At 41.0% G+C, this 23838-nt stretch overlaps 16 protein-coding genes across 16 annotated transcripts; 6 read left to right on the top strand and 10 right to left on the bottom strand.

Moving 5' to 3' along the window:
* Positions 1 to 26: 26 nt before the first annotated feature.
* BBOV_I004565 (YGGT family protein) lies at positions 27 to 644 on the bottom strand. The gene has a single exon (XM_051767720.1). It carries the CDS (start codon positions 600 to 602, stop codon positions 54 to 56), a length of 549 nt encoding a protein of 182 aa, XP_051623867.1. The 5' UTR covers positions 603 to 644; the 3' UTR covers positions 27 to 53.
* Positions 645 to 655: 11 nt separating this feature from the next.
* Positions 656 to 1161, top strand: BBOV_I004570 (CSL zinc finger domain containing protein). Its single transcript, XM_001609056.2, has 2 exons — positions 656 to 949; positions 985 to 1161. The coding sequence occupies exons 1-2, from the start codon at positions 739 to 741 to the stop codon at positions 1065 to 1067; spliced, it is 294 nt and encodes a 97-aa protein (XP_001609106.1). The 5' UTR covers positions 656 to 738; the 3' UTR covers positions 1068 to 1161.
* An 18-nt stretch (positions 1162 to 1179) lies between these two features.
* On the bottom strand, positions 1180 to 3278 carry BBOV_I004580 (putative ribosome-associated GTPase EngA). Its single transcript, XM_051767537.1, has 12 exons — positions 3008 to 3278; positions 2895 to 2938; positions 2764 to 2857; positions 2531 to 2728; positions 2416 to 2495; positions 2312 to 2380; positions 2164 to 2276; positions 1962 to 2053; positions 1635 to 1922; positions 1484 to 1597; positions 1322 to 1446; positions 1180 to 1287 (listed from the first exon to the last, which is right to left on the bottom strand). Exons 1-12 carry the CDS (start codon positions 3266 to 3268, stop codon positions 1188 to 1190), a joined length of 1578 nt encoding a protein of 525 aa, XP_051623009.1. The 5' UTR covers positions 3269 to 3278; the 3' UTR covers positions 1180 to 1187.
* A 249-nt stretch (positions 3279 to 3527) lies between these two features.
* BBOV_I004590 (uncharacterized protein) lies at positions 3528 to 5152 on the bottom strand. The gene is made up of 9 exons (XM_001609058.2): positions 5087 to 5152; positions 4996 to 5051; positions 4842 to 4957; positions 4502 to 4667; positions 4407 to 4466; positions 3969 to 4369; positions 3861 to 3931; positions 3627 to 3823; positions 3528 to 3590 (listed from the first exon to the last, which is right to left on the bottom strand). The coding sequence occupies exons 1-9, from the start codon at positions 5135 to 5137 to the stop codon at positions 3572 to 3574; spliced, it is 1137 nt and encodes a 378-aa protein (XP_001609108.2). The 5' UTR covers positions 5138 to 5152; the 3' UTR covers positions 3528 to 3571.
* Positions 5153 to 5230: 78 nt separating this feature from the next.
* BBOV_I004600 (putative geranylgeranyl transferase type-2 beta subunit) lies at positions 5231 to 6558 on the top strand. The gene is made up of 6 exons (XM_001609059.2): positions 5231 to 5523; positions 5559 to 5642; positions 5800 to 5849; positions 5885 to 6129; positions 6198 to 6278; positions 6318 to 6558. The coding sequence occupies exons 1-6, from the start codon at positions 5233 to 5235 to the stop codon at positions 6554 to 6556; spliced, it is 990 nt and encodes a 329-aa protein (XP_001609109.1). The 5' UTR covers positions 5231 to 5232; the 3' UTR covers positions 6557 to 6558.
* A 1-nt stretch (position 6559) lies between these two features.
* On the bottom strand, positions 6560 to 8887 carry BBOV_I004610 (SAC3/GANP/Nin1/mts3/eIF-3 p25 family protein). Its single transcript, XM_001609060.2, has 7 exons — positions 8740 to 8887; positions 8060 to 8574; positions 7950 to 8017; positions 7599 to 7914; positions 7123 to 7564; positions 6694 to 7087; positions 6560 to 6660 (listed from the first exon to the last, which is right to left on the bottom strand). The coding sequence occupies exons 1-7, from the start codon at positions 8816 to 8818 to the stop codon at positions 6561 to 6563; spliced, it is 1914 nt and encodes a 637-aa protein (XP_001609110.2). The 5' UTR covers positions 8819 to 8887; the 3' UTR covers position 6560.
* A 388-nt stretch (positions 8888 to 9275) lies between these two features.
* BBOV_I004620 (DNA repair helicase (rad3) and DEAD_2 domain containing protein) lies at positions 9276 to 11835 on the top strand. Its single transcript, XM_001609061.2, has 7 exons — positions 9276 to 9342; positions 9381 to 9499; positions 9534 to 9592; positions 9628 to 10992; positions 11027 to 11251; positions 11288 to 11488; positions 11524 to 11835. Exons 1-7 carry the CDS (start codon positions 9292 to 9294, stop codon positions 11829 to 11831), a joined length of 2328 nt encoding a protein of 775 aa, XP_001609111.1. The 5' UTR covers positions 9276 to 9291; the 3' UTR covers positions 11832 to 11835.
* Positions 11836 to 12235: 400 nt separating this feature from the next.
* On the bottom strand, positions 12236 to 12994 carry BBOV_I004625 (putative integral membrane protein). The gene has a single exon (XM_051766981.1). It carries the CDS (start codon positions 12763 to 12765, stop codon positions 12454 to 12456), a length of 312 nt encoding a protein of 103 aa, XP_051623888.1. The 5' UTR covers positions 12766 to 12994; the 3' UTR covers positions 12236 to 12453.
* A 94-nt stretch (positions 12995 to 13088) lies between these two features.
* On the bottom strand, positions 13089 to 13941 carry BBOV_I004630 (ESCRT-II complex subunit family protein). Its single transcript, XM_001609062.2, has 2 exons — positions 13870 to 13941; positions 13089 to 13831 (listed from the first exon to the last, which is right to left on the bottom strand). The coding sequence occupies exons 1-2, from the start codon at positions 13933 to 13935 to the stop codon at positions 13157 to 13159; spliced, it is 741 nt and encodes a 246-aa protein (XP_001609112.1). The 5' UTR covers positions 13936 to 13941; the 3' UTR covers positions 13089 to 13156.
* Positions 13942 to 14031: 90 nt separating this feature from the next.
* On the top strand, positions 14032 to 14851 carry BBOV_I004640 (DDRGK domain family protein). The gene is made up of 3 exons (XM_001609063.2): positions 14032 to 14139; positions 14176 to 14425; positions 14460 to 14851. The coding sequence occupies exons 1-3, from the start codon at positions 14045 to 14047 to the stop codon at positions 14844 to 14846; spliced, it is 732 nt and encodes a 243-aa protein (XP_001609113.1). The 5' UTR covers positions 14032 to 14044; the 3' UTR covers positions 14847 to 14851.
* Positions 14852 to 14866: 15 nt separating this feature from the next.
* Positions 14867 to 16975, bottom strand: BBOV_I004650 (Poly A polymerase head domain family protein). The gene is made up of 8 exons (XM_001609064.2): positions 16433 to 16975; positions 15830 to 16398; positions 15673 to 15793; positions 15501 to 15638; positions 15385 to 15466; positions 15227 to 15350; positions 15046 to 15192; positions 14867 to 15011 (listed from the first exon to the last, which is right to left on the bottom strand). Exons 1-8 carry the CDS (start codon positions 16950 to 16952, stop codon positions 14871 to 14873), a joined length of 1842 nt encoding a protein of 613 aa, XP_001609114.2. The 5' UTR covers positions 16953 to 16975; the 3' UTR covers positions 14867 to 14870.
* A 70-nt stretch (positions 16976 to 17045) lies between these two features.
* BBOV_I004660 (uncharacterized protein) lies at positions 17046 to 17746 on the top strand. The gene is made up of 4 exons (XM_051767476.1): positions 17046 to 17310; positions 17347 to 17442; positions 17497 to 17562; positions 17599 to 17746. The coding sequence occupies exons 1-4, from the start codon at positions 17056 to 17058 to the stop codon at positions 17698 to 17700; spliced, it is 519 nt and encodes a 172-aa protein (XP_051623010.1). The 5' UTR covers positions 17046 to 17055; the 3' UTR covers positions 17701 to 17746.
* A 22-nt stretch (positions 17747 to 17768) lies between these two features.
* On the top strand, positions 17769 to 19162 carry BBOV_I004670 (uncharacterized protein). Its single transcript, XM_001609066.2, has 4 exons — positions 17769 to 17815; positions 17850 to 17914; positions 17950 to 18073; positions 18128 to 19162. Exons 1-4 carry the CDS (start codon positions 17809 to 17811, stop codon positions 18340 to 18342), a joined length of 411 nt encoding a protein of 136 aa, XP_001609116.1. The 5' UTR covers positions 17769 to 17808; the 3' UTR covers positions 18343 to 19162.
* BBOV_I004680 (DHHC zinc finger domain containing protein) lies at positions 18321 to 19337 on the bottom strand. Its single transcript, XM_001609067.2, has 3 exons — positions 18566 to 19337; positions 18470 to 18531; positions 18321 to 18434 (listed from the first exon to the last, which is right to left on the bottom strand). The coding sequence occupies exons 1-3, from the start codon at positions 19319 to 19321 to the stop codon at positions 18335 to 18337; spliced, it is 918 nt and encodes a 305-aa protein (XP_001609117.2). The 5' UTR covers positions 19322 to 19337; the 3' UTR covers positions 18321 to 18334.
* Positions 19338 to 19415: 78 nt separating this feature from the next.
* On the bottom strand, positions 19416 to 22368 carry BBOV_I004690 (cGMP dependent protein kinase family protein). The gene is made up of 9 exons (XM_051767886.1): positions 20725 to 22368; positions 20588 to 20690; positions 20389 to 20553; positions 20179 to 20354; positions 20005 to 20143; positions 19842 to 19970; positions 19668 to 19807; positions 19549 to 19629; positions 19416 to 19513 (listed from the first exon to the last, which is right to left on the bottom strand). The coding sequence occupies exons 1-9, from the start codon at positions 22363 to 22365 to the stop codon at positions 19436 to 19438; spliced, it is 2652 nt and encodes an 883-aa protein (XP_051623011.1). The 5' UTR covers positions 22366 to 22368; the 3' UTR covers positions 19416 to 19435.
* Positions 22369 to 22405: 37 nt separating this feature from the next.
* BBOV_I004700 (uncharacterized protein) lies at positions 22406 to 23786 on the bottom strand. The gene is made up of 2 exons (XM_001609069.2): positions 23251 to 23786; positions 22406 to 23133 (listed from the first exon to the last, which is right to left on the bottom strand). Exons 1-2 carry the CDS (start codon positions 23726 to 23728, stop codon positions 22424 to 22426), a joined length of 1188 nt encoding a protein of 395 aa, XP_001609119.1. The 5' UTR covers positions 23729 to 23786; the 3' UTR covers positions 22406 to 22423.
* Between the last annotated feature and the right edge of the window lie 52 nt (positions 23787 to 23838).

Consider the following 23838-nt stretch of genomic DNA (forward strand, 5'->3'; position numbering starts at 1 on the left):
TTAAACACATCTAATCAGTCTTTACAGATTTCCAGTTACCTTATATTTTATGTTCATAACGCCGCTTGGGCTACACCCGGTTTATGGGACAACAGGTACTCCAAACGTTCTAAGATGAAGAAAGCGATAACCGTACTGATATCCACCCCGTACAAGACGGGTATCATGCTTTGAAACGGCTTGATATATGCGTTGGTAGCTTGATAAATAGCATCAAAGGGGAATATATACGGATTAGCCTGAGGTAACCACTCCAAAAGGTTCCTAATGTACAGCAGAAACCTGAAGATTCTAATGCTGTATACAGCGCTTAATAAAATACTAGCGCTATAGTTCTTCCAGATGTTCAGAAAAGTGCGATGTAATTCTATGTTCGGTGAGGTTGTCTTTTCTAGAGAACTTGGTTGTGACAAGGGCGATACCACTGTTGATAGAGATTGTCTTCGTCCGTAGGTTGTTTGCCTGTATGCTACACTGCACTCCTTTGCGTATATATATGGTTTATGGTACTGCAACTGCTTATTCCACTCATAGGACTTTGATGATATTGCTGCGGCGTAGAGAGTGTGTATCAACACACATATGAATATAACTATCTTCATATCACATTGACATTATTTTACATATCAAAATTGACATAATGACAACCAACCTTCCTTTTATTTTATAACAAATCACAGTATTGTCAACCTCGATTGTAGTGTCATAAGTAAGTACTTTTGCGATTACACTTCAATAATGACTTCTCAAACGAATACCACGGTAACAACCCACAATAGCAGTCGTTTAAAAGTAGTGAGCTCTGGTAATAAAGGGGAATTCCAAGATGATCTAATATATGAAACAATAGCATTAGGAGATTGCCACTATGACAAAGATCAAAAGATTTTTTACTATATGTGTCCATGCGGCGATCTTTTTGAATTTTCATTGGGTCAGCTTTTAGATGGTAAGTATATTTAATCAGATGTTAATGCCGTATAGGCAACCTAGTGTCTGAATGCCCAAGTTGTTCCTTACGCGTAAGGATTGACCTTAAGGATGGTGACTTGGAACCATACATGTGAAAGATACGTGAACATTGGAGTCATATAAATGGGTTATATTTGAAGATTCCATTTATTTGTGCACTAGGGATTGGACATAATCTTTACATTCCAGGTTTTACAGTCGACTAAGAATTTCAGTCAGAGGGAAAGCATCCCATTTGAAGTGTATGATCTATTGTTTTGAGGATTTCTCATGTCTGGTACCACATGTCTTCTTCTTTTTGCCCTTGGGTACCATCTAGTACACATGATATGGCACATGAATCGCTTACTTTATAGGGCATCCCACGATATTTAAGGATTTCCGGAAGAATAGCTGTAGATATTCGGCATATTCTGCAGTCAAAAGACGTTCGTCATTGCAGAAAACGGCAAAGCCCGGTGGCTTGCTATGAACCTAACAGCATCATTTGGTCTTTACATTTTGTACCTACCTGGCAAACGTAATATATATTAAGTCGTTTTCCATGTATATATGGTGGCTTTTGTAAGAAGAGAGCTTCGTGTAGTACGTCATTTAGCAGTGCAGTTGGGAAGTTCTTTGAGAACTATCACTCCAATGTAAAAAAGTGACCACGGACCTACCTGATCGTAGGCGTCGGAACATGCCTGCAATATATTATAAACACGTTGCTTCGTTTTTGTCGAAGTGAATATGACGTCAGCGTAATCCACCCAGTGCAGTTTATCTTTAACGTAGCCGAGGGCGTTCTTATACACATTAGGATCTTTATCTATAAGATCCCATTTATTACAAACAATAACTGCTGCTCTGTTTTCCATCCTTATAACTTCCGCTAGTTTTAAATCATTACGTGAGATACCCCAATTGGCGTCTATTACCAGTACGCATACATCACTCCTTCTGATGGCCTATACAATATCATGGTTCCACTTTTCATAGGTACATACATTCAAACCGCGTCCTTTAGGCAGGAATGACCGACGATTCTGTGTTTGTATTCGCATTCCTGCCGTATCTATGAGGAGATATTGGCGACCTTCTGTAGCACAATGTGACAGTAACTCATATAACATATACACGTGGTTCACAATACAGCAGCCTCACTGCACTATTTTACCATATAGCCGCACCTACTGTGACGCAACTCACTTTCGGAGACCGTAACTTCGACGTTGTCCAACGTAGTTCCTTCATTTGAAGATACTAAACAACGATTGGTTCCTGATAGGAGGTTAACCAATGAGCTCTTGCCGCAGTTTGGTCTATATACAATAGCAGGAATGGTTTGGAAGACTACCTTCCAACAAAAGATACGATTACATCATGATCATCTTCCACTGTCGACGTTTCAAAGTTTTTAACGCATCTGTATCTGTCATGTGGCAACAACATCTTACAAACTCTATCAGCAGTTCAGCTAGCCCAGTACCATGGATTGCGCTAACCGGGTACGGTTTCCCCAATCCTAACCTCCAAAATTGCTGTGATAATGTATTTTTCGTATTGCAGTGCTCACCTCTGCCAGGACATCACCGAAGTGGAAAGCTTCGCACTTGTTAACACAGAGGATGATCCGCAGTTGAGCATTCTGCTTCTTTGCATTTAAAACAAAGTTGCTAACATCGATATCTGCATCAGTAATGCCGCATTGTCCGTCGACGATGACGATTGCGACCTGCGCCTCCTTTAGCGAATCCTTGCATTGTGCTTTTATCTGAATTAGATATTTTGCTGCTATGTGATACATACGGACTCTGCATATATTGTTTCATCTCCAATACCACCTGTGTCTACTAGGCGGAATTTACGGCCCTCCCATTCGGCAAGTGCATACTGTCGGTCCCTGAGGAAGGTACGTACGTGATATATTTGAGACCAACCTCGTAGTTCCTGGTTCATCTGACACAATGCTACCTCGGTGATACTGTTAAATTATTAATACAATAATAGACGTATTATTATTTACATCTTTTAGATGACACTATTGCCCTACCTGTTTTGATACACGATTGAACAGCGAGGATTTGCCTACATTTGGTCTACCCACTAAAGCTACAATAGGCAAAGATTGGGTGATTCCCTCGGGCTCTTCCGATGCAGCGTTTAGGCGGTGTGTATGATTATGGGTATAGAGTAAACGAGTAGGCGACAAAACCGGTTTTATACTTTTATATTGACTATATAATCCTTGTCTACGATACCCACATACATCAGACACTATTAAACAGCACAGAATGACCGTTAGTAGGCCCATGAAATGATCTTATTAAGTACTACATATTTATTTCGGTGCAACCCACACATGAATATACATTTCAATCAACACAATATACACATTGTGTTATTTAATTCTAAAACACAAACTTTGAGCTGATTAGTTTTTGTAAATATGCTGATATAATCAATATGTTTCGCCACGAATCCATAGTTTAAGCTCTAGATTCCACCAAAACGTTGTTCTAATTAACAGGAGATTGAACGTATGGCATAATGTGTATATAAGTGTTTTTGCTCTTAATTATTATCAATCAAACACAAGGGAATATGACCCATGTTATTACTTTTTGAAGAATGACCTGTAGTACATTGATACATTGGCGATGTATACTTACATTAGGGTAGATTGATTAAGATTCTTACGCGTTGATTGTTGAACCGGCTTCTTAATATCTGGTTTTTGTTGCCCTATGTTTTCTTTCTTCGATGAAGATACTGAATCATTCTTGGTTGGAGCTGATACTTGTACGTATTCATCATTTTCTTCAACCACAAAATATCCACTGTCGACATATGTCCTCTCCTTTGTAACCTAGACAGATGTTTATTCATAATAGATAGCAGCTTACCTTTTCGATATATGTATGCGTGCTTGGTACAGATTTTTGAGGTTGTGGGTTCTCCTCTTCAACATTTTCTTCTGCACATAGGTATGAATGGTCACCATCAGATCTTACCGCATCCAAACAGTGTCACATCTTCTTCTTTATCATTCTCGCTAGTTACATCATGGCGTTTTGCGTTTAACTTTGTCTTTTCATTTACCCTCTTAGATACAGAACCTTCTGTTTTAATTGGAGGTACATCCACAGTGATAACAGACTCCTTATGTCCCTTCTTTTGCACTACGTCAGGCGGAGTGCTTGCTTTGTTTTGTGGTGATGTTTCAGCAGTAATGTTATCTTTGACATGGTTTTCATTTGCCTTTGTACTCGAAACCTTTGGACGCTTATTTTCTCTTTCAGTCTTGATAGTTTCCAGATTATTTAACTGCTTCTTTGGCTCTTTTTTAATTTGCTGAAATGTCTGAACTATTGATGGCTTGCGAATGCTTGAAGGAGCACAAAGGGCACTATCCCTGAAGGGTGCATATAATTAATCTTAATATGGCTTACCCTTGCTTTATTACTTCATATTTCCTTGGTTTTACAACTCCATTTACCCATTGAGCGTGTCTGTTAATTATTATCCTTTCTCTTGGAGTACTTACTTTGGTATGTACAGCATTTCGCTCATGGCCGCATTTTTGAGTTCATTCTTTATCACATCAATTTCATGTAGCCAGCAAAATCTATCCACTTCGCAGGCACTTTTTACAGTCATTCTACGTAGCGCGAAAATTGTAGTACTTAAATCATTACCAGACTTTTTGAGACCTGTATTATGCATTAACATGAACCATTTTTAGTTAAAGATAATTCATCCACGATTATGCAAAAGAACGCTATAACTGCTGACAAATATTATGGCACGTAGTTTCTAGGAGTTTTAAATTCCGGTTAACCGATGCATATGGGCTCAAGATAACGAAAACAAGGAATCTCACATACCTGTCAATTCAGTATTTGTTTTGTGCGATAAGACGAGATTGTTTTGGTCATCTTTATATGATACGGAATAAACAATTGCGACGTCATCTTTATTAGCAGCAAATTCAGATACAACACTATAAAGTATGAGATACATAGTACCATTATAACTTACTTTATGGATTCGTTAATATCTTGATTAAGCGCTTTCGATATAATTGGTAGGGTGGCCTGTTCGTTGTTGAGTATATTATCAGACAACTTACACAATCGGATTCCACAAGAAGACGTTGTACTACATCTGTTGAGTTAGCCATCTTTATGTATCAACGACTGAAATTTTGTTGTGTCATATTATCTTGGTATTCTACACACCACATGTAATTTTATTTTGGCTTCAGCACATTACAAAATGACCGATGATTTACACATCAACCATGAAGCTATTTATAACTTTCTGTTGAATAATTTAAATGAAAGATTATCCATTGAAGGATTCGCTTATGAGCCAATTAAGATTGGCGGAGTATACTGGACTCTTACAGCTATATCTCTATTGAAGGGCAAGGTCAATGATATTCTTCACCCGAAGCTTAACGTTCGGTTAGAATCCATTGCATTGGATATAATAGAAGCGTCGAAAAATCCCGATGGCGGTTTTGGCAACGGTCCCGGTCATCCTTCTTCAATTATCGCAACTCACGTTAGTCAGTTTGTTTATGGATTGATATATTGTAGTACGCAATTCTATCCCTTGCTTTGCTTGGCAAGCAAGATGTTATAGATAAGGAATGTACTATCAAGTACGTATCAGGATTACAGGTACGTCTGGAATTGCGGGTAACACTTGTTTCATTTAAAGAATCCCAACTGTTATCGTTTATATAAACATGTGATACCTTTAAAGTGCATTTTGTGTGCTACATTCATAGTCCATTTATGTGCTATACCTTTTTTGGCGTCCAATTCTTTGTTGCAGAATCGCGATGGCAGTTTCAACAGCGACCATTTTGGTGAGGCTGATGCTCGGTAAGCTATGATGAAAATCATAAATCATGTTGTAGTCACGTATACAGCGGGGTAATATGCCTATCGGTATTAGGTGGTTTAGATACTATTGACATGAGCAAAACCGTTGATTTTTTACTTAACTGCCAGAATCCTAACGGGGGTTTTGGGTGGTACCCCGAAGGTGAGTCACACGGTGCTGCTACTTTCTGTTGCGTTGGAGCATTGTCGGAGTTGGGTGCGTTACATTTGGTTGATACTACTGCTTTGGGTATATGGCTATCAGAGCGGCAAACTCCAGGTAAGCATGACGATTGTATACATTGATGTGCCATGACTATATTTGTATGGCTTAACAAAACATTTTAGGTGGTGGTTGTAACGGCAGGGCAGAGAAGGCTCCCGATATTTGTTATTCTTGGTGGGTAATATCTGCATTAACCAACATTGGTGCGTTGCTAAAATTCTATTAAACACACATTCTCTAAGGCCGATCTGCATGGTTTGACAAGACTAAGCTCACAGAGTTTATTTGTCGTTCTCAGAATAGGGACGATGGAGGTATAGCTTACTTCCCCGGTTACATAGGGGATGTATTCCATACATTCTTTGCCTTAGCTGCTTTATCTTTGATTGATCACAAGGGATTTGGGCTTGAGCCTATCCATGCTAGATACGCTACCACCTCCTATGGTTTGGAAGGTTTGATTAACTTGTCAAGTAATTAATATATTACAATTTTTTATTGCGTAGCAACGGTGAGGCAAGGAATGCCTCCAAAGATTTCTTACAGTCTATGTTACCATTTGCGTTAAACACAGCGCCGTTTGTCCTGTATAATATACACTAATGACGCCTAACTTACGTGATGAAAGATTCGCACTCCTTCGTGGACACGAACCGCAGTACATCCTTGACAGTATCTACGGAGAGAAACATGGCGGTTTTAGCCATGTTTACTAAAGCGTCCATGCGGAAGCGTGGTTCAAACATTTTGAACAAGAACTGTGAAAAGAAAGGTGGTTTAGTTATTGTCGTATTCATTTCTGCGGCGGTTACATCTCGGTATGTCAGCCCTTCTGAAAAGTCGTCTGTAGAGAAGGCATCGTTATATACATCTTCTAGGCACCTTATAGCTTCCATTTGGCTCGTATCTGCCATTTTGAAATATTCCACAAAGTTGCCTTCAGCCAATACTTCTCTGATTTTATTGGCATATATGAAGTACGATGTATTTTTGAACTCTGATGTCAGAATGCCTGGTTAATGATTAAATAACGTCTAGAAAACATACGTAAGTATCGTAGCATTCCCATTTGCATATTTTGCATTGCGAGGTACATCATAAAATAGCACTCGAATTCCAATCTATAATGCGGCATGTCGTTGAGCTGGCAATTCAATTGCCTCAATTGCGTTTGGCATTGATTAAATTGATCTAAATCTCCGTATATTAGGGCAACTCGTGCGTTTGTAGCGTATAACTTGGCCACGAACGGACTACGTATATGCTGCACTTGAATATCTTGTCGTATTGACCTAAACTGTTCTTCTATGTATTTATAATTCCCAGTCTTCATGAACTCATCAAACACATGCCTAAACGCTCGTTTAAGCACATGTTCTGGTCTAACAGTTGCAGGGTTCGGTTCCGCAGTTAGTCTCAGGTACGGTTTTTCTAATGCTTCGCATACACCAACGATAGCCACTCCTTTCTTCGGACTGAAATTATATACCTATAGATAATTACAATGACACTATGCAACATACCGATTGAGTATTGGCAAAGCTTTTAAATCTCTCAGACCGTTGTTGTTTTTTGCCATCACCACTATTAGTCTCAACGGGCCTTACTCGTTGTATTCTCGGGCAATCAACTCCGTATAATTCATTATCTCCTCGTTTCCATTGTGAATTTATTTTCTGCTTTGTAGTTTTCATTGAACTATCGTGGGTTCTATGTTTATCATTGGTTTGCTTTAGCTCAGTTTCGGACGTGTCACTGTTTTGTTTGGTGTTGATATGCCCACTCATAATATCATCCGCATTGGGTATGACCATGTCTTTGAACTTTAGTGTCCCGTTTCTAAAGCCGATGCAATATACGTTACTGATACTAACCTGTATTTTTGGACAATACTTTCAACGAATTCGCTTATTTTAGTACGGAATGCTCTTGAGCATGCACCCTGAATGTAACATGTGGGATTTATACTGCCTTATCAACTTACCATTGAATGTTGCGCATATAGTTTCTGGATCCACTTATTTATATCGTCCATGGTAGGGGCGGAAGCGTCCACTGTTCGCTTCGGATGCGATACAGGCTCCGCAGGACCGATTTCAACATCATGTGAAAAGTGATTAGCTATGATGCTACTAGTTTTGACTCCCACTGGATCTTTGTTGGGACCATTATCATTTGGAATCTCCCTATTTTCTCCGTGTTCATGTTTTGACAATGTAGCTTGCTTGGTCTTGGATATTTTAAGGGTAATTGGTATTTTGTTTTTAGCGGCGATTTTATTTTTCGGTGCAGGAGTTGTGGACAAGGGTATCCTCCATGCCTGTTCCATCTCTTTTGGCTTTATTTTAACACCCCTTAGAAGACTAGCTCTGTCATATACGCTATTAGATCCTAGGCCTACTTGCTGTACTGCGGGTACAGTTATTCCCTGGAGGCCTGGAGACTCGCCTTGGTTCATCCGTTTTCTTGCTTCGGAGCCAGCGAGTTCATCGGAGTAGCCTGCAATTGTTATATTGATGCCAAAAATGAGAAGCATTTAGTACTACCACGTTATTTTGAACACTATATGGGTTCAATAATACAAAAAGGGGTGAAATATCATAAGTTTCATGGTATAACTGACGTGTTACCACGAAATGAGCATATATCCGAGATAAAACTAACCCTGCTGCTTGAAATAAGCAAATAGCATGTTATAGCTTGGAGCGCATCGTCTCTTAAGCGTTTCATTGACGTCTTTCATGGTGTAGAAATATATTTTTTTATAGTTTGGTTTTGATGCTGTGTTACTGCGAGTCACGTTGCATATTGCCCATATAAATCGTTTTCATATTCATTGACGATATATATGTAATTTAACCTAATCAAAATGTTACTACCAAAACAACTGAATCTGTGCCATTCCGTGTTACAATATAGTAGTACCCTGTTCTCACCGATGTTGAGTGATAATGTGCATTATTTGGGAGTATATTGTTTCTGTATAGGAAATTAAAGCACACCCATTTGTGTTCGATTCTTATGTCATTTTAATGAATGCACATGGTGTTATTGAAAAAGTAGTTTAATGACTTTGGCAGTGTCGGCTCCTGGTCAATTGGGGGTACCACTCCTTGCGTTGTCCACACATTTCAGTATCTTACTGCACTTTATATGTATTATGTCATCTTGCGTTAGTGCGATGCATTATATTTGCGTTTGATGTTATATTAGAGGATGGAATCTCAAAAGGAGCGAGTGTTTTCACTCCCCTTTGAACCTTATCCGGTAGGTTCATTCGTCAACTGTTATCATGATGTGTGCAGTCTCAGAAACGTCTGATGCATGATTCCTACCGTTGTATTGAGGAATCTGATTTTGGATTGTTTGAGTCGCCTACAGGATCTGGGAAGACCATTGCGATGCTGTGCAGCGCTTTGACATGGTAATATATCTCGAATGCATAGATAATTGTCTAGGCTTGATGAAAATCGCATTAATGATGCTGTTGAACGTTTAAAGAGGGACGATTGTATGGGTATGTTTGTGTATTGGATAGCAAGTTACTTACAGACACGAATGTGCCTAAATGGGCTCTACGATCCATTGAAGCTCAGCATCGTTTAACGGCGGAGTGTACAATTGCTTATGAAACAGAGGAACTTGCTAAGATACGCGAAAGGCTGTCATGTCACTTGTCTATTGATGAGGGAGGTATCCATCCTCGTTACACAGGGAAGCGTCGTAGGGAATTAGTATCTGAAACTAAGGGGCACTTGGGTAAAACAACCCGATTACAAAGGGACAAGGTACAGATAATAATATGTAGCAGGACGTTTTCTCAGCTTAATCAATATGTGAAGGAGTTTCGTCGTTTGGGTGCATTGAGTAAGAATGTGAAGATTGGTTTTGTGACTGGTCGTAGCCACACTTGTATTAATGAGTCCGTTCGATCTAATTGTCATACAAATGAAGAGTTTAACGAGCAATGCTGCTCCATATCTTGTGATTTACGTGACGATGTAAGTCTATTGATGGATGCATCCATTGCCTATCCAATGGATCTTGAGGATTTACGTGTTTTTGGTACAGCTTTTGGTGCGTGTCCGTATTATGCATCTAACAAGAATGTGAAGGACTGTGACGTTCTTTTGGTTCCTTATATATCGGTATTTAATGAGTCCATTCGTCAGAGTATGAATTTGAAAATAGAGGACAACATCCTTATCATTGACGAAGCTCATAACCTCCTTAGTGCTATGTCTGAGGCTCAGTCAGGTCGTATATCAGGTCGCGTATTATGTGCATTGATTCAACAGTGCAGATCGTACTTGAACAAGAACGGAAGCACTATGACAGACGCTGCTAAGGATTCGATGTCAGCGTTATCCAATCTCTGTCAGACTTTTGCGGACTGCAAGACTGTATTACTGGGAAATCGTATTTCAAAAGCTTCTCAGGTGTTCACAATTCCTCGTTTTTTGGTTGCTTTAGGCCTTGAAAGCGCTTGTTTACATAGTACGATCGGATTTCTATCATCTGATGATTTTTGTAAGAACATGCGTTATTTTGGCATGAAGGTAGCTCATAGATTGGCTAAAGCGTTACCAGCTGACCAACCTAAATCTGTTGAATCTGATGCCAGTGCTGTGTATACATTCCGGCATTTTATTTCTACTTTGTTATCTGCCAGTCTTTACGACCGTGTTATTTTCACACCATCGACAGACGATTTTGAGATAGAGGTCTTTAATGTATCGGCTGATGAGCGTTTCCGTTCAATGACTCGTGATGCCAAGAGCATTTTGTTGATGAGTGGGACTTTAACTCCGATTGAGGAGTTCATTTCACTTTCTCCATTCGGTTCTGATGTCATAATCCACAAAGCTCCACCTGTATTTCCCATAGATCGGTTTTACGTATCTGTTTTAGCTGCCGGTATGTTTTAGTTTTAGTTCAAAATTGTTTGCAGATGACCAAGGATCCACGTTAGTCTATGACAGCAACTCACGTGAGCAGAAGCGTGAGATATCTGTTCTATTCAACCTTATTGAGCGTCTATCATCGGTTGTTCCAAACGGGATTGTCTGTTTCCTTTCTAGTTATACGTTTTTGGAGAGTTTTCAATCTGCCTTTGAACGTGCTCCGGAGCGTGTTAATATACTCCGCAACAAGAAGGTGTTTTTTGAGTCTAGAGGTATATTTGTTGATAGCGTTTGTCATATGTTTGCAGACAAGAATGTTGATACGTTTGGTGAGTACAGTAAGGTTGCACTTACGACAGGTGCTATTCTATTTGGTGTTTACGGCGGGTCTCAGAGTGAGGGTGTTGACTTTCACGATGGTTTGGCTCGTTTGGTATTACTAGTTGGTCTTCCATATCCCCCTGAAACGGTGAAGTTGCGATTGCGTCGTAGTTATTTAAAGTGTAGAGGTATGTTATCTTTTGTAGATTTAACGTAATTTTAGCATCTCAAGTGGACCTTCCTCTGAAAAGACGAGAGTTTTACAACATGTTATCGAATGATATAAGCACCATCACGTGTTATAAAATTGTAAACCAGAGTATAGGTAGGGCCATGCGGCACAAGGACGACTTTGCCGCTCTAGTGCTGCTTGACGCTAGATACAACGATGAAAAAAATCGTAGTTACCTTCCTGACTATGTTGTTAAATCGCTAAGTGAAAACGGCAACCTTGATAACCCTTGCTACGGTTCTGCTAAGTTGATAGATTCTCTGCGCAAGTTTTATGAATCGCATGCATCAAAGACATGATTGCCCTTTAATATTTTGATTTCAAATACTACATATTGCTGCCTATGGGATTCTAGCGTGTTAGCAACATGATAATGCCACACCTGGTCTCATTCCTTGGGCAATATATCTAACATTTAAATAATGGTTCATTGTTCATATTACGAATGTATGATACCATTTTTTGGTGCACTACAAATGCCATGTTAATTTTGCTATACATTTACTCGTTTGAATGTTAGGCATGGAGACTTACGTCATGTCTATTATGTTACAGGGGGCTTAAAAAGCATTTAATATTATTTAATGCCATTCTAATTCATAACAATTTTAAGTACCAACCAGTCAATCATGTATATAAAATGCAAGAATCATATTAAAAATTCTTGTTTTGCCACCATATACAAATGGTGCCTGATTGTGCTAGCGCTGACATACCATTTTTGTATATGTAACCAACGAAGATATGGGTGTGATCCTAGCAATACATACAGATTTCATATGTACCTATGGCGTGGATACATACCACCTATAGAATTCAACAAACAATAGCCTTCCGATTTACGATTAATAATGATTGCAGTGCGTCCATTGACCACTAGTATAACAAGCTCTCGTACAAATTGACTTTCTGGATATACATTTAACTTCCATTTGACTGCTCTGGCAGTGTCAAAAAGGGCATAATAAAGAAACAGCCACATCCAACAAAGAAGCAGGTATTTCCAACATAGTTCAGTACGAATTCGTTGTCACACTTCGTCTGCTGTTTTAGATACCACACGATACCTAGGTTTGCGATGAGCAGTACAAAAAATGAGCACCCGAGGGACAACAGAGTAGTGGTTGCATAATTCATCATTATTTGTAAAAATTCCGAATCGTAAGAATTTAGCTCTGATAATCCAATATACGCAGCTGGAATTGACAGGAAGAGCAGAAAAACCAACAACATGATAGTTCCTAACTAGCGAGACGTAGAGACGCTATGCGCAACCATAGAATATAAGACTAAAAAATATATACATATAAGCGGAGAATACTATTTAAGGGTAGGTAGCATTTTAATACCTCGTTGACGACGAGTGACCAATTTGCCATATCCCACGTCTAGCAAAGTTACACTACCTAGATGGTGTTATTTGTTACCAAGTCCAAGAAATTCGATACACCGTAATCACACCTAAAATATTCATTAAATGTATAACAAGAGAAATGACAATATATTTTTGAGGCCCCAGCGATGCATTTTAATGTTATGTACCCTTATATAGTATTCTCCGCTTATATGTATATATGTTTTAGTTTTATATTCGATGGTCCGCCATGGTCATTTACTTTACTGCCTAAAGAAGTTGTACACCCACTTGCTTGCTGCTGAGAGTCTTCGTGAACGCTGGATCGCTAGGTATGATTGCAATCTTTTGCTTTTGTACCAATGTTGCAAGAATGAAGGCTATATGTTCTTCTGCCCAGCTATTATAGCGTTTGGTTGTCTCGCCCCCCCAAAAAAATAAAAAATACAATGTTTCTACTTGATTTGCGGCAAGTTTTGATTTGACATGGTCGAGTACCTGTTCACCAGTTTCATCTAGCGTCTTTGGAAATATTCCCAATTCAATACGATCCGATTCCAGTTTATCACGTTTTCTTTTTAACGTGGTAATATTTGTATCGTGTGCTTTAACCTTTGAAAAAGTTTGGTATTTTTGGTCATGTATACTGCACAGCTTGTTGTTTTTAGAATCCTTGTTTAAACACAGGGCATACCATATTGTACATCCATTGTCTATACAGAACCTTTTAATACTGTGTATATAGAATCCATATCCTCTTTCTATTAGGTGTTGTCCTATGAGTACCATGAAGCTACGTTTTACCTTACGGTTGATATCTGGATTATAGAATGGCGGCTTTTCATTACTTTCCTCGTTGATTATGTAAGCCCCGTGCTTTGCGATGCTCCTTCTTACGATAGACTCCCATATTTCCAGTTGTTTGGAGAGCACGAGGTCATTGATCTGCGTGTTTAAGAGGACATAACACGTGAATAACATACCTGTTCTGTATACAGAGGAGGGAAGTTGGCGTATTCTGTATACACATTGGTTTCTTCATCATCCATGAGTATATCTCTTTGGATAGTGTATGCATATCTTACACATTCCCCATGTACCTGAAGTTCTGTTGATTAATCCATTGAACACATACCTTTGTCATTCATTAATGATGTGATGGATGACAAGGTAGAATCGCCGGTGTCTTACACCGTTGCGGTGATTGTGGTAGTTCTGTCTACACTGCTGATTATATACTTTTTTTCTGGGAGGTTGTTTGCTATATTTGATATTCATTTATTTATTAGGCTACCCACAATTTTGGAATCTGAAAGTGAACCTATACAAGCTGTTAATGAAGCTTCTTCTAATGAAGTCGAGTCAGATTCCAGGTCATTAACTGTGAAGCAGCGTAAGAAGCAGGAATTAAAGGAGGCGAAGCGACAACAGCGCGCCTTAATTGATGAAGAGCGTAAGGAAAAGGAAAAATTAAAGCAGCAGCGTGATGATTTGCGTGAAAAACGCCGAGAGGAGAAGGAGCGTCAACGCCAGGAGGAGGTAGGTCGATGCGTTGTATGACAATTTTTTGTAGGAAGAGAAGCGCGCAGCCAAGGCACAGGAGGCCTATGAAGCTATAGCATCTGAATTTGTTGTTGAGCAGGAAGGTACTATTCAGGATCATGAGGTTTTTGATGTGGAGGACTTCATAAATTTTGTTATTGAAAAGAAGATGACAACTATAGTTGAGTTGGCTGCTAAATTCGATTTAGATCACAAGGTTGTGGCCAGCCGTTTGAACGATTTGGAGCTCCAGGGTCGTTTATTTGGTTTACTTGACGAGCGCGGTCGTTATTTGTACATATCGGATTCTGAGTTGGACGCTTTAGACCATTACATCAACAAGGAAGGTCGCATTGACAAGTATACGGGTTTAACCTCGTTTTGCAATGCCACAATTTCAATGGCGCCTAGTAAATAGTTTGCATTGATATCGACATTGCTATTAATTTTTAAAATGTTTAACAATGAGATTTAAAATCTCATCATTACTCATATCGGGTCGTCTTAGTATGTGTTTGATTTGGAAATCCAGGACTTCCTTAAACTTCGGCCCACGTGACAATGTAGGCAGTACTTCCATGAGCTGTTAAATTTATGTTTTAGTTCTCTGGACCTACCTCTTTCCCTGTAATGGGTGCTTTGAGGTTATATGACTCATGTATATCCAAGGAATACACCACATCCCTGGTGTTATTGTATTTTCCCGCTAATTCCCGTGGATCTACGCCAAAGCTTTCCCTAGTCATGCAGAGAATTAGTGCTTCCTGGAACCATATAAAAATCTCGTGTAGCACTTACCTTCCAAAGGGGCCCTATAGACCGAATCATGCCTCCAAGAAGCTCTCTTAAATCCGGGTTTGCCGGAGGTAGTTTGTTGATAGCCTCTAGGAACATCTCACTTCCTTCTATAACAGTAGTAGCCCTGGATCATATATTAATATAGCCTTGGTACTAACCCGGAAGCCAGTTTATTTGGCATTTTTAGGCGTGATTTGATGACGTGTTCCGTGTAACTGCACTTATCAACTTGTGGTTCATCTATATCTATTGGGACCAATCTCATCGAACTCACCTTTGAGTGGTACACAGAATGCCGCAATGTAGAGTATTCGTCGGTCAACATCATCCCATTTGAGTTCAGCGAGACATTGCTTCATCCATGCCATAGTCTGACAGCCGGTATCGATTTGGCTGTCAGATGGCGCATCACCTATGTTCTGTATCACAGCACTAATAACACATACCTGGATTATCACGCACAAGTATAGGGAGCACACCAAATGTTTTCATGATTTCAAAGGCCAGAGTAGTATCACCTTTGATCAGCATGTCATCAAGCTCCTGCGCTATTCTTGCTTTGGCGACCTACAGTGTTATCTTTGGGATAACGGCATCCACTACCTTTTGGGATAACTGTGCTAACACTTCCGGGTCTGACCCTGACTTTATTATATCACTGTCTAAGGCGTATCCCAGCCTGGCCGCGAAGCGTGCAGCTCTTATAACTCGAAGCGGGTCATCCAAAAATGTACCGAATGCAGGTGAGCATGTGCGTATAACTTCTGCCTTAAGATCGTCAATTCCCTTTCCAGTATAGTCTTCAATTGCATTTTTCGAAATATTGTAGAACAAAGCGTTTATTGTGAAATCTCGGCGCATAGCATCTTCAAATGGCGTCCCTATTTTCATGATAGGTATCCTGCTATTTTGGGCGTAATCTTCGCTACGCAGGTTAACAAAGTCTATATTCAGTCCCATGATGTTTATTGTCGCTGTTTCTAGATGCTTCGATTGCTCGGGCCTTCGCTTCACTACGCCAACTGTTTTGTGGAATCCATAGCTTTTTTCCGTGAATGCGTTCAGATAGTTGCAGAAATCAACACCTGTTATGTGTTCCAAGGCAATGTCAATGTCCTTGCTAGTTTGGTTCAGCAATTTGTCCCTTACCCATCCTCCAGCTACCCTGAGGTCTGGAAATTGTTTATTCGATTCCCTATTGCTTACCGATATTCAGATTATTGGAATCCACACACTCCTTCAAGAGATCAAACAAAACCTTCTCCTGTTTGCTTATTCGTATTTGTAACTTAGTGTCTTCCGGAGTGTTATCTCCATTGCGATACAGTGCTGCGTCGATTAGATATGAACCGTCGCTATCCATGCTATTATTGTCTGAACTTGGCCCCGTCATTGTTAAATACCGTATTCTGCCAGAGGAACTATTGAATGGATTTGTCAATGTGGTATTTACTGGAGCCCTTTTGATGGAATCACATCTTTGTCTAGCACAACCAAGACAGAAGGCTGCCTTTGGCAACTTATACAACGTACAATGGCTTAGGGAATAACATTTGGTATATATGGATCTATCCAAAGAGTTGATATTTTTGGAGAGCCCTGGATTCCTCAATGCTGGCACTGATTGGATCAGCTGATTGCTTGTGCGATTTAACATACAGTTAGTGGATATAGTGCCGGATAAAATAACGTATAAGCTTACACCGTATATAATGCATACCAGCATACCGTAATAGATCTACCTAGAAGAAGTATATATTCATTTCGTGAAGGGTGGGGAATCCACCTTGCAATATAGTTACTTTAGACACTTTTTTGTACCGCAAAGCATGGCTAAGCCTGATGAATCGAATAATGATAAATATTCGGAATCTGATGGGTATATATTTTCATTTCCTGCCTACAGGTCGTCTGAATGGCTGGAGCGCCACCGGTTGATGCCGGCTGTTCAGGGTTGCCTTAAAGGGGTAACACTACAGCCTAGGAGTTTGCTATATTATTCTCATGTCAAGGCTTATGAGATAAAGGCGGAAAAGGTTCGATCTGAGATTCGCAACGCCCTGTTTAGACAGGCACTTTTCAAGGTACACACTAAAGTTAGAGTTACACATTCGACGCAGATACAGAACATCGAGGTCGTTGCTTCGTCTAAATGCAACGAGGATCGTAAACTGATAGATATAATCCCGAAGTCAGCTGGTTGGAGCATTAAGAAGGTATGGTTAATGATGAATTCCTTTTTTCTAGACCAGAGATAACATCCATTTCAGAAAAACACGATAGTTGCTGACGAGATATGGCGCATTGACCGTTGTGGTTCTGTGCAACAATACAATGTTGGTGTTATGATATATGCTTCCGAACACACACAGGTACGATACTACCGTGAAGGTGACGACGGCTTTACGTGCAGGGTTTTCCCGATGAGAGTGGGTAATTTGTTGAATTACGTCAGGTACTATTTGTCAATATAATAGTTCTGTTAAATTGACATGACCATAGCGGGACACCCCAGCGCGTTGGGAGCTCTAGGTAGTCGGCATTTCACTACCATATTCGTCTCCGGCTCTTAAGAGACAAAGATGCAAAGTAGGTGTTTGTTTGTTGCGATACATATGTGTAGATTATCTTTGGGGTTTCTTGCGCGGCAAGAAAGATGAGGAGACAAATGATTTTACGGAGGCCCATGTAGGTACTTTTGTTGTTTTATTAATATCTTATAGATGGGTGAGGAGAACAACTTTTACTATAATGAAGAGTTGAAGCGTTGGGTTGTTCGCGGTGAGGAGGATAAGGTTGCTAACGAGGGTGCGGAATCCGTTCCACCAATGCCTGCGGCCGATAACAGTAAGTAGCGTCTATACTTATTTATTTGTGTGTGTGTTTTTTAATGATTTGCAGATGCTGCCATTACACCTCCTCCAGCTCCGATCGTCGGTAAACGTAGAGGCAATGCCCTGACCTCTGAGCATCTATACACCAAGATCCCGGGTATAGAGGTCATAGAGTCACGTGAACCTGTTGAGCACACTCCGTTGATTCCATTCGCTGCGAAATCGCAATTTATTCCAGAATCTGGTGGTGAGAAGGAGGGTGATTATGACTTTATCAACTAGTACCCTTTGACGTTGGTTCAAGGCTCTCTATATCAATGTCACTGTTATCGGTAACTCTTGAGAGCTTGGGTTTTTGACCTTTTTTAACGCGTCTGCATTGATATTATCGTGGATTACACGTGCTTACTTTCGGTCCAGGATTAATTTTTCTATGCACTTACGCCACGCTGGTATGGTATCATCGGCATCCTACATTTGTTTATGGGTCTAGTACATGGCTTACCTTATCAAACTGCATGGTGAAGTACTCATACGTTGTGAGCTTTTTGTGTATGAGGTAGCAGTGCAGGAAGTACAATTGCCATAGCATGATGGCGATTACGGTACTGATTATGGTGACGATAGATAGTGCGGCATAGAAGGCGCCTGCGTTAAAGCTGCCGTACGAAGCTTCCCATGTGTTTCGAGGTATATAGGTTACGAAGTCCATGATGTGTAGTGTTGCTCCGTGTATTGCGATCATGGTGACAAATACTGCGCACGATGCCACCAGTGCGACGAAAACCTTGTAATTCTGGGCTCCTATGCAATTGTTGACCCATATGCAATGGTGGTCGAATCTGAGTACGCATTTGTTACATATGTTGCAGTGTTTGCTGCTGGCGTCCACTGACTTGCATATGTCACACATAGCTTCTGGGTTGGTTAATCGCATGGGTGCTAGGTCTCCTTTCCTTCTCGATTCTATTACATCAGCTGCTTTGGGATCGACTGGATCTGAGAATACGACCGTGAGGAATAGTGCCCATACTAGACATGCCACTATAGACACTATTGCGGCTGACCATGCGTAGTATGGCTGCGGTATACATGGTAAGATAGCGAACCAAAAGCCATTTAGAAGTGCGACAGCCGTGAGTATCGCCACGAACTGCGCAATTTGCAGGGGCAGCGTGACGCCATTACGGCGATGGAACACATCATCGTAGCTGCGATGTAATATGTCCGTTATTACACAGTAAACTCCATTGGTCGACATATTAATAATTTACATTAAGGTTATATGTGCGCGTGTGTACGCGCCTTTTGGATTCGGGGCATCTCCAGTGTGTTGGTCCACAATGTGTATCTGGACGCACATAGACACGGTACATTAAAAATCTTTTTCCCAGTCGTCTCCTGCGTGCTCGCTCTCGTCAGTTTCGTTAGCTGACTGGGCGCTCTCCTGCGCCTACACACACTGAGTTAGAACAGACCTAAACACACCTCGTCTTCGTTATAAGTTTCACCCTGAGGCACGAAAGGTGGTTGAAGAGCCCTGCCGGATAGCTTATCCCAGTCAAAGTCCTATAAGCACTGTTTAAAGACCAGTGCCCATATCTTACCCTGAAGTACGAATGTTCCTTGATGTCCTTGAATCCGTTTATGGAACTACCCAATCTAACTTCAGGTACCCTGCACAGCAGCCTTTTGATGATATTTATAGCCTCTTGGTCCTTGACGTATTCTGGGAATACCAGGTTGCCTGTGTCTTGCTGTATCACAACCACGGTACTCACCTTTCAGAATATCGCGGAAGATCTCAATCTGGTCACGTGCATCGTTTCCAAAGGGCAATGGCCCACATATAAACTCGTATAGACACACCCCAAAGGACCATATATCAGCTAGACATCCATATCCCTTGCCTAGAGACTATAAAGATCCCATCCATTCACTTACCTAATATAATCTCTGGAGCCATATAATGCGGCGTGCCTATAAGCGTATAAGCCCTTCCTTTAATCTTCTTTGCACAACCAAAATCGATAAGTTTGATATATCCCTGTTCGTCCAGAAGAATATTCTCTGGTTTCAGGTCCTACAAGGAGGTAAATATTCTGTAAAAACACTAACCCGATATGCGATTTGCCTCTCATGCAGATACTCAAAAGCAAGCACTATGGAGGCTATATAGAATTGTGCCTGTGGCCTTGACAAAAGACCAATCTTCCTGATGGCGTCGTAAAGCTCACCCCCAGTGATGAGTTCCGTCAAGAAGTATACATTACTTTCATCTTTAAATGTTTTCACTATGACACTTGAGCTTTATACACTATATCTTACCTAGTTGGATGATGAAAGGATGATCGTTCTGGGCCATGATCTCCCTTTCTAGCTTGATATGTTTCTGTTGCTTCAGAGCTCGGATACACTTGCGGCTGACACACTTCAAAGCGAACCTAACCCCTGTGGGTTCGTGGTCTACGAGTTTGACAGTGCCGAATGTACCTATGTTTGTTAAACACCATACCCAAGTCCTTACCATGACCTATTGTCTTGATCACCTTCAGTTCGTGGAATTGTACCTTGGAATCCTGCATCTTGATCCTCTTTTCCAAGTGTTGCAACATAGTGGGTTCCATGAGCTGAGTTTGTGTTCAATGTCAATCAGTGACTTACCTCCATGAATACAGGCTTCTCCACTACCCACAGGTCTACATAAGTAGCATTACTCACAACCGACGCACTTCTTTGTTCATCGTATAACAGCGCACGCTCGCCAAAGTAGTCGTGTTTACCTAGTGTACGTATCTTTACTCCGTTCTTTATAATGGCTACTTCTCCACTTTTAATGATGTATAGCATATCTCCAATCTCTCCTTCGTTGAAGATGGTATCATTGAGTTTATACCTTAGTGTCTTCAGGGCCTTGATAAGCATGTCAATCTGTTTCTCGGACAGGTGCCTCAATATGTAAATCTTGCGCAGCGCAGCCATCTTGTTGTTGTAATCTAGCTTTTCGCTTAGATTTTCTCCCCCAAGTATAAGTTGCATTGCATGCTTAGTGAAGAACGCGAGCTTTGAGACGTTAACATTGCCACCATCTGCTATGACTGTATGGTTAAACGGTAGATTGGCGTGTGTGATGTATTCCTCACCGAAGCTATCTCCACGTTGCATGGTACCCAATTCATTACCGTCGTATAGCACGCGTACGGATCCCTCTAGGACGATGAAATACCGAATCCCCTTTAGCAGGGTCTCGCGATCGAGTATGACAGCACCCTTCCTGAAGCTTCTTATGCTTGCTGATTCAATCAATTCACACAACTGCTCGCCAGTAAACTGCTTGAATACATCCGAATGCTGCAGGCCTTCCATCATGATGTTCCTGAAGAGTACATTATTGAGGTTTCCCAGGACGCTTTGGAGGATGTCCCTGGTTATGGACACGCATATTACATAGTCAATAGCCTTTATAGTTGCGCTGCGAGGCTCGCTATACAGAATAGCTCTTTCACCGAAGTACTGCCCCTTGGTGATGGTTCTAACCCTAATGTCGTTTACGTAGACGTCGGCGCTACCCTGCTTAATGAGATACAGGTCATCACCAGGGTCACCCTGTTTAACTATGGATTCCCCTGGGGAAAACCTCAATTCTACAAGTGCATTGGTGATGCAACTCTTATTCTCTTCCGTCAGATTTTCAAATATGGTGACGCAATCTATAAATTCACGGTTTTCTGTGTAGTTGCGGAGCGATATTCGTTTTAGAGTATCCCGGAAAACAACCCTTGTTACTCCCCAAAGCTTTCCGCAGTTTCCAGCTTTGTTTTTGACTTTAACTGTTGCGCTACGAGGCGTATTATGGATTAGCGATATCTCCCCGAAGGCGGTGCCCCGGGTCATTGAGTTAACGTGCTCACCATCGACATACACATCAAAGTCACCTTCGCTAATGATGAAAAAGTACGTACCATTATCTCCCTGTCTTACAACCGGTGCTCCTGCTGGGAGTTCAAAGGAAGACATGGATCCGATGAACGCATCGATTTCATATTCGTTGAGTGACTCACAAACTAGGTTATTTGCCAAAGCGTGACGAATTAGTGTTATGTCTTTATCCGTTTTATCACGGCTTGTTGCATATTTCGCCAATGTAGAGACTTCATCGCACTCTTCATTGTGTGCGACGTTTACGGGTTGCGATCGCACACCTTTGGAGCCTTGGTAATTATTAGGCTTCCATGCCTTTGTAGAAGAATGTACGATGTGTAATTTTTTAAATTCATGGCTGAGCTCATCTTGTTCCTTAGACATTTTCTGACCACGGACTAAGCACTAGACATGCCTCATAAGTGAGATATTAATGTAATATTTAAATGGAAGCTGCCTTCCCTAAAGTGGTACCCGATAGCAGGGTAAGGTGTAGACCGGCTATAATGAGACCGATGGTTCCTACGATCTTAACGAAGGCATCCATCTGGGTAGGGGATGCCATCTCGCCAATAGGGTATAGGCTGACTGTGGGTAGTGCAGACACGTGTTGTACCTCGTTACCGTATTGGCGTTGAGGACGCTTCTTGATGGCTTGCTTGTGGGTGTACATTACATCACCAGTCTCACCATTGATGAATTTGGTCTCCATACCATCGGCGCCAAGTTCGTGAATGCAGAATCCTGCCTTTTCACTGAAGAATGCTGAGTTAGTAGTCTTCATTATAGGTTTCCTGCCTCCAGTACCAGCGTTACCGGTGACTATCATGGCAATTCCATTGCTGTCAATCACTTCCATGTTGTGATCATATCCTGCAATGTACGCATCAACTTGGGCGTCACGGAGTAGTGGTAAAAGGTAGTAAGAAAGCTGGGCGTCGCCCTTAGATGGTCCACTAGATTGAATTGGCTTGTCACCGACCACTATGATATAATCAAGGATTTTAGGGGCAATTTCAAGGACCTTCTTTAGGTCAGCCCAGGCAGCATTGCTGACGTCCTTGTAAGGGAAGGCGGTACTTAGGATCCAGGTGTCAATGAAGATGAAACCGACGCTCATATCCTTGTGCCCACTCTTAAGGAGTGACATGGCTGTGAATATATCAGTGACTTACATAGAGCATAAAGAATAGATACGAAATAAGTTATATACACTGGATAGTCTAGTACGCATGGGATTTATTGGTACCCATAATGAACGAAACCTACATGCAGTTGTTGCAAAGTGAGTGTAGTAGTGATACCACCAGTTTGGCATAGTCCACCTTGGGAGGCCCTTTGCACCATTCTTTTCATCCACTTGGGAGGTGAAGTATGCCTGTTGGTTCCTGTTGATTTGGGAGTTGAAGTCACCCAACCAGTCACCTGCACCTAAGACAGTGAACATCGGGATTTCCATGGAGCCATCTTCGCTCCTGTAGACAGACTGGAAATGTGTATCCCATTTAGTGTCATTGGATCCGGTTACTCCGTATTCGAAGTTAGATCCTGGTGAAACAATGAATGTAACGCGATCGTTGGCGATAGACTTCTTCAAAGTCTCGGCAACCCTCTTCTGGTATTTTGAACCAGTTCCCCAATTTCCTACCGATGCAAATCTCAACTGTGCCTTTACGATGGCGACATGAGAGGCAAGTATTGCGAAGAGCGCAGCCTGTGTAAGAATGTTTCCTACAACTGCTACCATTTTCACCGTCTATAATTCTAGGTTACCCTAAAGACAATGATTTTCATCTACCGATATATAACTATTCAATTATGTGTAAAATTGAATGAAGTTCCACTTCCGTTGAAGGG

This window comes from Babesia bovis, chromosome 1, assembly GCF_000165395.2.
Source record: "Babesia bovis T2Bo chromosome 1, whole genome shotgun sequence".
NCBI lineage: Eukaryota > Apicomplexa > Aconoidasida > Piroplasmida > Babesiidae > Babesia > Babesia bovis.

Coding starts and splice junctions, on each gene's coding strand:
- BBOV_I004565 (XM_051767720.1), bottom strand. CDS start 602: ATGAAGATAGTTATATTCATATGTGTGTTGATACACACTCTCTACGCC.
- BBOV_I004570 (XM_001609056.2), top strand. CDS start 739: ATGACTTCTCAAACGAATACCACGGTAACAACCCACAATAGCAGTCGT. Junction 950..984: donor ATTGGGTCAGCTTTTAGATG/GTAAGTATATTT, acceptor AATGCCGTATAG/GCAACCTAGTGTCTGAATGC.
- BBOV_I004580 (XM_051767537.1), bottom strand. CDS start 3,268: ATGGGCCTACTAACGGTCATTCTGTGCTGTTTAATAGTGTCTGATGTA. Junction 2,729..2,763: donor AAACAATATATGCAGAGTCC/GTATGTATCACA, acceptor TATCTAATTCAG/ATAAAAGCACAATGCAAGGA. Junction 1,447..1,483: donor ATATATATTACGTTTGCCAG/GTAGGTACAAAA, acceptor TGATGCTGTTAG/GTTCATAGCAAGCCACCGGG.
- BBOV_I004590 (XM_001609058.2), bottom strand. CDS start 5,137: ATGGCTAACTCAACAGATGTAGTACAACGTCTTCTTGTGGAATCCGAT. Junction 5,052..5,086: donor TTCTTGTGGAATCCGATTGT/GTAAGTTGTCTG, acceptor AACAACGAACAG/GCCACCCTACCAATTATATC. Junction 4,958..4,995: donor GATATTAACGAATCCATAAA/GTAAGTTATAAT, acceptor CATACTTTATAG/TGTTGTATCTGAATTTGCTG.
- BBOV_I004600 (XM_001609059.2), top strand. CDS start 5,233: ATGACCGATGATTTACACATCAACCATGAAGCTATTTATAACTTTCTG. Junction 5,850..5,884: donor TTTGGTGAGGCTGATGCTCG/GTAAGCTATGAT, acceptor ATCATGTTGTAG/TCACGTATACAGCGGGGTAA. Junction 6,130..6,197: donor ATCAGAGCGGCAAACTCCAG/GTAAGCATGACG, acceptor AAAACATTTTAG/GTGGTGGTTGTAACGGCAGG.
- BBOV_I004610 (XM_001609060.2), bottom strand. CDS start 8,818: ATGAAAGACGTCAATGAAACGCTTAAGAGACGATGCGCTCCAAGCTAT. Junction 7,565..7,598: donor GCTTTGCCAATACTCAATCG/GTATGTTGCATA, acceptor AATTATCTATAG/GTATATAATTTCAGTCCGAA. Junction 7,088..7,122: donor GGGAATGCTACGATACTTAC/GTATGTTTTCTA, acceptor ATCATTAACCAG/GCATTCTGACATCAGAGTTC.
- BBOV_I004620 (XM_001609061.2), top strand. CDS start 9,292: ATGGAATCTCAAAAGGAGCGAGTGTTTTCACTCCCCTTTGAACCTTAT. Junction 9,343..9,380: donor TCCCCTTTGAACCTTATCCG/GTAGGTTCATTC, acceptor TGATGTGTGCAG/TCTCAGAAACGTCTGATGCA. Junction 10,993..11,026: donor CGTATCTGTTTTAGCTGCCG/GTATGTTTTAGT, acceptor AATTGTTTGCAG/ATGACCAAGGATCCACGTTA.
- BBOV_I004625 (XM_051766981.1), bottom strand. CDS start 12,765: ATGTTGTTGGTTTTTCTGCTCTTCCTGTCAATTCCAGCTGCGTATATT.
- BBOV_I004630 (XM_001609062.2), bottom strand. CDS start 13,935: ATGGATGATGAAGAAACCAATGTGTATACAGAATACGCCAACTTCCCT. Junction 13,832..13,869: donor CTCCTCTGTATACAGAACAG/GTATGTTATTCA, acceptor TTAAACACGCAG/ATCAATGACCTCGTGCTCTC.
- BBOV_I004640 (XM_001609063.2), top strand. CDS start 14,045: ATGGATGACAAGGTAGAATCGCCGGTGTCTTACACCGTTGCGGTGATT. Junction 14,140..14,175: donor ATATACTTTTTTTCTGGGAG/GTTGTTTGCTAT, acceptor TTTATTTATTAG/GCTACCCACAATTTTGGAAT. Junction 14,426..14,459: donor AGCGTCAACGCCAGGAGGAG/GTAGGTCGATGC, acceptor AATTTTTTGTAG/GAAGAGAAGCGCGCAGCCAA.
- BBOV_I004650 (XM_001609064.2), bottom strand. CDS start 16,952: ATGCTGGTATGCATTATATACGGTGTAAGCTTATACGTTATTTTATCC. Junction 15,639..15,672: donor ACTTGTGCGTGATAATCCAG/GTATGTGTTATT, acceptor TACAGAACATAG/GTGATGCGCCATCTGACAGC. Junction 15,351..15,384: donor CCAAATAAACTGGCTTCCGG/GTTAGTACCAAG, acceptor TATATGATCCAG/GGCTACTACTGTTATAGAAG.
- BBOV_I004660 (XM_051767476.1), top strand. CDS start 17,056: ATGGCTAAGCCTGATGAATCGAATAATGATAAATATTCGGAATCTGAT. Junction 17,311..17,346: donor TTAGACAGGCACTTTTCAAG/GTACACACTAAA, acceptor CATTCGACGCAG/ATACAGAACATCGAGGTCGT. Junction 17,563..17,598: donor GTTCTGTGCAACAATACAAT/GTTGGTGTTATG, acceptor GAACACACACAG/GTACGATACTACCGTGAAGG.
- BBOV_I004670 (XM_001609066.2), top strand. Junction 17,915..17,949: donor ATGATTTTACGGAGGCCCAT/GTAGGTACTTTT, acceptor AATATCTTATAG/ATGGGTGAGGAGAACAACTT. Junction 18,074..18,127: donor AATGCCTGCGGCCGATAACA/GTAAGTAGCGTC, acceptor AATGATTTGCAG/ATGCTGCCATTACACCTCCT.
- BBOV_I004680 (XM_001609067.2), bottom strand. CDS start 19,321: ATGTCGACCAATGGAGTTTACTGTGTAATAACGGACATATTACATCGC. Junction 18,532..18,565: donor TCACCATGCAGTTTGATAAG/GTAAGCCATGTA, acceptor AAACAAATGTAG/GATGCCGATGATACCATACC. Junction 18,435..18,469: donor AAATTAATCCTGGACCGAAA/GTAAGCACGTGT, acceptor ATATCAATGCAG/ACGCGTTAAAAAAGGTCAAA.
- BBOV_I004690 (XM_051767886.1), bottom strand. CDS start 22,365: ATGTCTAAGGAACAAGATGAGCTCAGCCATGAATTTAAAAAATTACAC. Junction 20,691..20,724: donor AGAAGCCTGTATTCATGGAG/GTAAGTCACTGA, acceptor ACACAAACTCAG/CTCATGGAACCCACTATGTT. Junction 19,808..19,841: donor CTTCCGCGATATTCTGAAAG/GTGAGTACCGTG, acceptor AGCAAGACACAG/GCAACCTGGTATTCCCAGAA.
- BBOV_I004700 (XM_001609069.2), bottom strand. CDS start 23,728: ATGGTAGCAGTTGTAGGAAACATTCTTACACAGGCTGCGCTCTTCGCA. Junction 23,134..23,250: donor TCACTTTGCAACAACTGCAT/GTAGGTTTCGTT, acceptor ATATATTCACAG/CCATGTCACTCCTTAAGAGT.